The 8,170-nt window shown below is 43.8% G+C and overlaps 1 protein-coding gene across 2 annotated transcripts in view; it reads right to left on the reverse strand.

Moving 5' to 3' along the window:
- Positions 1–497: 497 nt before the first annotated feature.
- Positions 498–8,170, reverse strand: part of MANSC1 (MANSC domain containing 1) — a 31,426-nt gene continuing 23,753 nt past the window's right edge. For both annotated transcript variants that reach the window (XM_007113000.4, XM_007112999.4), the window contains one exon: positions 498–2,210. In XM_007113000.4, coding sequence (XP_007113062.2) covers positions 1,339–2,210 — 872 coding nt within the window. In that variant the 3' untranslated portion in view covers positions 498–1,338. The remainder of the gene's footprint in view (positions 2,211–8,170) is intronic.

Raw genomic sequence — 8,170 nt, forward strand, 5'->3', positions numbered from 1 at the left:
ATAAAAGTCATGTTTACACTGGACTGTAGTATTAAGTGCAATAGCATTGTCTAAAAAAAGTATATACCTTAATTTTAAAATATTGCTAAAAAATGCTAACCATCATCCGCGCCTTCAGCAATTCGTAGTAGCAATATCAAAGATCATTGGTTACAGATCCCCGGAACAAATATAATAATGAAATAGTTTGAAATACTGCAAGAATTACCAAAATGTGACACAGAGACATGAAGTGAGAAAATGCTATAGAAAAATGGCACCAATAGACCTGCCTGAGGCAGGGCTGCCATAAACCTTAAATCTGTAAAAAATGCAGTATCTGTGTAGCATGATAAAGTGAAACAATAAAATGAGGTATGCCTGTAATTTTACGTGCTATCTATTATTTCCAATGTTATTCCAAAAAAGCCAAAATTGACTATTGGTCAAGTTTAGATAAGGACTTATAAATAATATTGTTACATTTTAAATTTACTTAAGTTTGGAAAATGCCTGTTTTACTTTTTCTTTTTTTTTTTTTTTGAAAAAATAGTTAACTAGAACAGACCCAAAGTAAATCTGGCCATTTATCAGAACTTATCATCATCTCCATGCAGGCTAATATTCTGCTAGAATTCTCCCAAAGGAACCTCTTTTGCTCATTGATGGGATAAGGGGGGTTTGTCATTTTAACTTAGAACACATATTTTCATCATTTAATCATTTTGCTGGTGGGAATAAATTTAAAGTTATCCAGCTGGACGTGTCACTTACAAGAACATTACTGAGTACCAAGAGATTTATTCAGATATTTAATTGGAAGGAAATACATCTGGAATAAGTTTTATTGGAATTCATATAAAAAGGAAAGTAAATCCATTAGAATTAATACCATAAACAGTCGACTTTATCTGGAACCAGAAATATTAATGAATTGGAGCCTAGGAGTCCTAACCCTTTTTCCTTGTAAAAAGCCAGTCGTTTTCCAATTGATGTGGCAATTATTCTTTATTGCTTTAGGTAGAGCTTTGTTTTCAGCTAATATTTTAGAGACACATCCTTCAAATGACCCAGTTTGTTTCTTTCCCCCGCTTCTTTTCGAAGGAGGCATCTTTGCCTATCTTCAAAATACCTGAAAAAAACCTGCGAAGATGAGCAAATCAGCAGAACCTTGCTGCATAGGGGCTATTAGTAACTACATGAATAAAGAGACATCTAGGGACCTCCCTGGCAGCCCAGTGGTTAAGGCTCCCCACTTCCACTGCAGGGGGCACAGGTTCGATCCCTGGTCCTGGTCGGGGAACTAAGATCCCACATCCCACGGCCAAAAAAAAAAAAAAGAGGCATCTAATGTCCTCCTTATATGTCAACATAGATGCCATTGATCAAATAATCAAGCCTCGAGTAACGTTTCCTGCGGAGGGATTCTAAGAGCGTTCTGCCCAAGAGACCCAGGCCTATGGCGAAGAACAGAACCCCAAAAAGCATGGTCCCGACCAGGAGCCACTGTTCAAATGCGAGGCCCTGCTGTCTTTCTGGAGCACGGCTCAGGGAGGGCCCACCAGAGCTGGCCTTCCCATCTTCCTGGGAAGCTGTTGTATCTGTAGTGGGAGAATTCACATTTGACAAAGGAAATGTAGCAGGGTCCCGGGCAACCTCTGTGTTCAAAGTCAAGCTGGCAATGTCTCTAAAGGGCACCGTGTCTGGTGGGCCTTTCGAATCTGCCGATGCCCTAAAGATGGAAGTCGGAGCCTCAGTTGTGGTCGTGTTAGTGACCGTGGCTACAGGTGGGGCAGAGGTGGCCCCGTGAGGCTGAGAAGTCCCAGAAGGTATCCCTGCAGAGTTGGCGGCCGCGAGAGATGCAGGCTTTGGAGTGGCCAGGATGGCAGGCAGGGCAGCAAATGCCACCGTACTGAGGAACACTGTCACATTTTCAGGCAGCAGATGAGCTCCCGTTTGTTCTGAGGAAGATGGTGAGTTCTGAGAGTGGCCTTTTGCTTTATAAACAGTCCACTGTGGACTCGCCAGATCAATCTTGAGTAGTTTCTCCAAGTGATCTGAGGATCCAAACTTCCGAGAAAATGAATCTCTCCAGAAGACCGTGGGCTCTGAATCACCTGTGGGAGGAGGGGGCGTGGGAGTGATGGTGTGTGAAGACCTGCTGCGGAACAGAGACTCTTCTTGGGCTACCTCCTGGCTTGGCAAATCAGTTCCCGCCAAAGATGGAAAATCTGAAGACGGAAAGAAAATGTAAAAAAGACTTCCACATTTCCATGCGAAGGGAGGTTAACAAGGACAAACGTTATCAGCTTGTTCGATAAGACCTCACACTGTTGATTCTTGACATTTCATGGTGCAAAATGGAAAAATACGAATTGCTACATCAGATCCTGACGACCCTGCCTCTCCCCCAGCTGCTGTGGTTTATTTCTAGAGTGTTGGCCCAGAGGAGAAGAGAAATGTACGGAGGAGGATCGGGCAAATGAAGGAAGAGGTGAGGGGGGACCAGCAGAGAGGCTAAGAGGAGCTCAGCATGGGCAGCAAGAGGTTTAGGAAGATGGGGACCCTTCAGGGGCCAAGGCCAGGGAAGGCAGCTGGGCTGGGATGACGCGGCAGGAAGAGGACCGGCAGAGAAAATGCTGGTGGGAGGCACAAGCTGTGCCAGCTGGGACTGCGGTGACAACTGGGAAACAAGCAATCACTAGGGGAGACATCACGGGGGGTGGGGGGGTAGCCCACAGGACAATGAGGAGAGGAGACAAAATCCCAGTGACTTGCCTTCCACAAGGAGGAGGAGGAGGAAGCTGGAGGGTCCCTGAAGCCAAGGCAGCAGCACAAAGCTGATGACGGTTTTCAATGAAAAAAAGGGGTTTCAGGGACTTCCCTGGTGGTCCAGCAGCTAAGACTGCGTGCTCCCAATGCAGGAGGCCCAGGTTTGACCCCTGGTCAGGGAATTAGATCCTGCACGCCGCAACTAAGAGCCTGCATTTTTATATTTTTAATATTTATTTATTTGGTTGCATCAGGTCTTGGTTGCGGCAGGCGGGATCTTCCTTGCGGCATGTGTAATCTTTCGTTGTGGCACACAGGCTTCTTCCTAGCTGTGGCGCATGGGCTCAGTAGCTGTGGCACACGGGCTCAGTAGTTGTGGCACGTGGGCTCTAGAGCACACGGGCTTAGTTGCCCTGCAGCTTGTGGGATTTTAGTTCCCTGACCAAGGATCGAACCCGCATCCCCTGCATTGGAAGGTGGATTCTTAACCACTGGACCACCAGGGAAGTCCCAATAAATAAATATTAAAAAAAAAAACAAAAAAGAAAACCACCAGCTTTCAGTACCGTACTCAGGGGAGGAAGGCGATCTGAGAGATTTTCTTTTGACCCTTGAAGATTAAAATTTTAGAGCCAATATCTTAGGTTCTGAGGACCACGGACCAGTATTTGAAATCATTATGGCCACGGGGCTAGCATAAATAGCAGAAAATCACACAGTCCCAACTCCTGCTGAGGAGGAACCAGCCTCAGATCCTCCTCCTGTGTGAGAAAGTTTAGAGTTTTGCTCTTTGTCACACATGCCGTTTACCACAGCTCGAACTGAAAAGGCTGGTTAAAGCAATCCCGGGCAGAGAAAGACCACTTGAATTGCTCTGTATCACTCTGCTACTTGGCTAATCATTTCACTTAAATTAGAACGGCGGAAACACAAGGAAGGAAGCAAAGGTGATTATCCCCTCTTCTCTTTTCCATCTTCTATTTCAACTCCCCTCAATACCAGTTTCTAAACTAGACCTCACTCTCCTCTCTGCTAACAAACAGATCCAGAGGCAACTTCAGATTTGTGACATCTTGACTACTCTCTAAGCTTCACACTACTCAGAGGTCCTTTAGAACTGTCACTTATTAATCCATCTAGGACAGGGGTCAGCAAATTATGGCCACTTGTCTCTATATGGCTTGCGAGCTAAGAATGGTTTCTACATTCTTAAATGATTGAAAAAAATCAAGAAGGATAATATTTTGTAACATGTGAAAATTATATGAAATTCACATTTCAGTGTCCATAAATAAAGTTTTATTGGCATACAAGCATGCCCATTTGTTGACATATTACTATGGCTGCTTCTACTACAAGGACGGAAGTGAGGAGGTCCAAAAGATTGCATATGGCCCACTAAGCCTTGCCTGAAAAGCCTAAAGTACTTATTATTTGGCCCTCAACAGAAAAAGTTTGTGGATACCTGCTCTAGGACACTCTAAAATAGAATTTAGATGCCTGAAATTCCATCAGCAATGCTGAAGAAGTTCTGCTGAAGGTGATATCACATTCATAGGCATAGTGTCACCACGAGATAAACAGCACCTGTATTTTTAGGTCGTGTCAGATATTTTTAAAAAGAGCAGGACTCATCATATTTCATTTTAAAGTTCAAAAAGAAGGCTAAATAAATGCTCTGTGATATGTGTGAACTCAAAACTTAAAATAAGGCCATTGACAAGAATGACCAAAACAGCTGTTTTCTTTCTCAAGAATACAAGGTCATAAATAAAGCAAAGCTAGGGCTATTCCCATTTCTTGATAAGATTCATCTACTGGCAAAGATCCTAGAACCACACAGGGATCCTCCACACCTGCTCCATTCACCTCACCCACCGATGTTTGCCTTTGGGGTGTGGTCAAGTCACGTAGCCATGAGCTACAGAAGGAGGTGGGAAATGTGTCCCCAACCGCTCTTTTGAGTTTCATTTTCAAGTGACTTCACTAGATAAAAAATTTAGGGACTATTAACTTGACAACCAGCTGAGCAAATAGACTTTCAATTTATTCTATTTCTGAATTCCCCTATTCTAGTCTTTGGAGGAATGACAGACCACCAAGCTCCAAAAACAAACATTAAATAATGCCAAGCTGCAATGGTTTTACAGAATGAACAGAGTACACTATTACCTTTCAAACTTTCAGTCTGTAAATATTAGTCAATGACAGGAAATAGAGTTCATCTGGAAACAAACCACCAAACTTATATCTACTGAATTTCACTCTGACCAGGAGGCAGATATTTATTTTTACGGGGCAATCTCAATGCATCAACACGGGCAGATTCATAAATAGAATTACAAACACAATTTGTAAACATCTGTAGATACAGACAGCCCGCTGCACACCAAGTCCGGGGTTGGTGCAACTTTGCCCCTAGATAGCCACCGGTTCTGGGCTGATGGTGCCCCCTGGTGGCTGACACAGGAACTGTTCGATTCTAATTCCACTTCATTCACTACCTTCACACTTGCCCTTAAAAGGTTTAGGCACAAGCCAAGTTCTCTTTTCTCCCACTTCCACTGGAGAAAATGGAATCTTTACCACATACTCCCTATTTTATACATGCAATTATAAAATCAGTAACATGACAGAAGTATTATGGAAGTTATAAAACAAATTCAATATTAATTTCTATCATGTCCCAGCAACTATTAACATTTATGCATACCTTAAAATTAAAAATTTTTTCATGTAATTTAAAAACTGGGTGTTTTTCACCTGAAATTTAGGTGACATTTTATTTCTACATCTCAAACTTATTTTTTAACATCTGCATTGTATTCCCTCAGGTGGATCCATTATACTTTCTACCCAACCATTCCCTAGCATTTGGACATTTAAGCTGTAGAAACTTTTAAACTAATTTCCTTTAAACTAATTCAAAAAGTGCTGTTTTCACTTTTTAAACTAATTACGCGATAAACAGTTTCACAACAACAGCTTTTTCTTTGGTATAGATTTTTATGGAAGTCGAATGACTGGATTCAATTACTTACAATTTCTTTAATATTCTGCTTTAATTGTGAAATAGCTGATAGACATAGGGACTACACACTGACAGTGGAAGAAAGGACACGATGAAGAAGAGGCAGTGAGAAGGGACCAGAGAGGCAGATGTGATGGTCCAACTTCCACCTGATGGGAGATCTTGAAGGAGAAAAATAAACATTCCAATCAGTGTCTTGAGCCCTGACCTCACTGGAAACTCAGACTGCAACGTCCATTTCCTGCTGGATACCATCCCCGGTGTCCAACAGGCTCTGCCACGTTCCAGGTGATGAAAAAAAAAGAGGAAAAGCAAGAAGCCACATCCGCACAACACTGTAGGTCCCGGTGTTTTTAGCCAAGATTATATATGGACGTAAAGGAGGCGAATAGTCAGGGGCAACTGCCCTGGCCAGTGTGAAGCCCAGAAGGGGCAGGGAGACCACAAGATACTTTCCACCCAAGGTAAGATCCTGGGTGCTCTGAGAGGCCTAATTTGTTCTGTGCCGTAGTCTTTTTAAAAAATTATTCTTGGGCTTCCCTGGTGGCACATTGTTTGAGAGTCCGCCTGCCGATGCAGGGGACACGGGTTCGTGCCCCGGTCCGGGAGGATCCCACGTGCCACGGAGCGGCTGGGCCCGTGAGCCATGGCCGCTGAGCCTGCGCGTCTGGAGCCTGTGCTCCGCAACGGGAGAGGCCACAACAGTGAGAGGCCCGCATACCGCAAAAAAAAAAAAAAAAAAGTAAAAAATTATTCTTTTTAACAACTGTGGTAAAATATACTACATACAATGTACCACTTTAACCCGTTTTTAAGAGTATAGTTCCGTGGCATTGAGTTTGTGCAACCCTCACCATCAACCATCTCCAGAATTTTTCATCAGGCAAAAGTGAAACTTTGTACCTTATCTGCCAATCTTTTTAGACTTGGGCTTCTACCACTATGTAGGAAGAATTTACACAAGCAATCTGTGCTTTACGCTCCTGTTTAAGGGAATGTTTGACACATCAGGTTTTCCTGCTTCATGAACGAAACTCAGACACAGCCTCACTCAGGGGACAAAGCAGAGTCAGTGTCCGGATGCCCCGGGCAGCATCATTCCCCAGAAAACCCAGATTGCACTCTCCGTCCCAACCGCAAATCCACTACCCCGGCTCAGTAGACGGCACTGCCATCCATCCAGATGCTCAAGCCCAGGACTAGGACTCAGTTTCACTCTTCCCTTTTCCTCATTCCCCACATCCACACCACCAGCAAGCCCAGTCAATGCTATCACTGAAGTGGCTCGTGTTTACTTCCCTCCGTCTCCTCCACCGTCTCCCTGGTCCCCAAGGCCACGGCCTTTCACTCGGATCTCGTCCTGGCCTCCTACCCAGTCTTCTCACATGCCCTCTTGCTGCTGCGTCATCGTCCATTCCCAATAGAGCAGTCACAGTGAGCTTTGAGAAATCACCTTTAAAACAGCTCGTTATACATGCCTGTTGAAAACCTTCCAACGGCTTTCCATCATGCGCCGAAAATAAAAACTCCCTACCCCCTACAGAGCTTGATGGGATCGCCCCACTTTCCTTCCTTCTTTCATATCACTCTTTCCACGGTTCACTATGAGTCAGCTGCTGAGATTGGAGTGTTTGAACAAACACTCCCAAACCACTCTGCCTTAGGATATTAGAATAGGCTGTTTCCTCTGCCTGGAAGGTCTTTCTACAATCTTCTCACATCCGGCTCCTCCGTGTTCAGATCTCAGCTTAGGGGTTACATCTTCACAGACGCTTCCCCTGATAACCTACTCCAGCCGGTCCACTCAGTGATTATCTTTTTTTTTTTTTTTTTTTTTGGCTGTGTGCTGTGTGGCATGCGGGATTTTAGCTCCCCGAGCAGGGATCGAACCTGCGTCCCCTGCAATGGAAGCGAGGAGTCTTAACCACTGGATCGCCAGGGAAGTCCCTCTGTGGTTATCTATTATGTTGTCTTAGCTAAATTATCTGCATAGCTCTTATGACTTTTTAAATGGGAATTTTATGTTTTAATTTTCTCTGCTTTGAAAATATATCCTTATATAAGGCCATGTTTCATTTTATTATGATCAGTTATTTTTTTAATTTAAATTTTTTTATTGAAGTATAGTTGATTTACAATGCTGTGTTAATTTCTGCTGTACGGCAAAGTGATTCAGTTTATATATATACTTTTTTTTTTAAGGGTAACTACCTTTTTAAAAAAAAAAAAAAAATAAAATAAATTTATTTATTTATTTTTGCGTTACGCGGGCCTCTCACTGCTGTGGCCGCTCCCGTTGCGGAGCACAGGCTCCGGACGCGCAGGCTCAGCGGCCATGGCTCACGGGCCCAGCCGCTCCGCGGCATGTGGGATCTTCCCGGACCGGGG

The sequence above is a fragment of the Physeter macrocephalus genome, chromosome 6, assembly GCF_002837175.3.
Source record: "Physeter macrocephalus isolate SW-GA chromosome 6, ASM283717v5, whole genome shotgun sequence".
In the NCBI taxonomy this organism is placed as follows: domain Eukaryota; kingdom Metazoa; phylum Chordata; class Mammalia; order Artiodactyla; family Physeteridae; genus Physeter; species Physeter macrocephalus.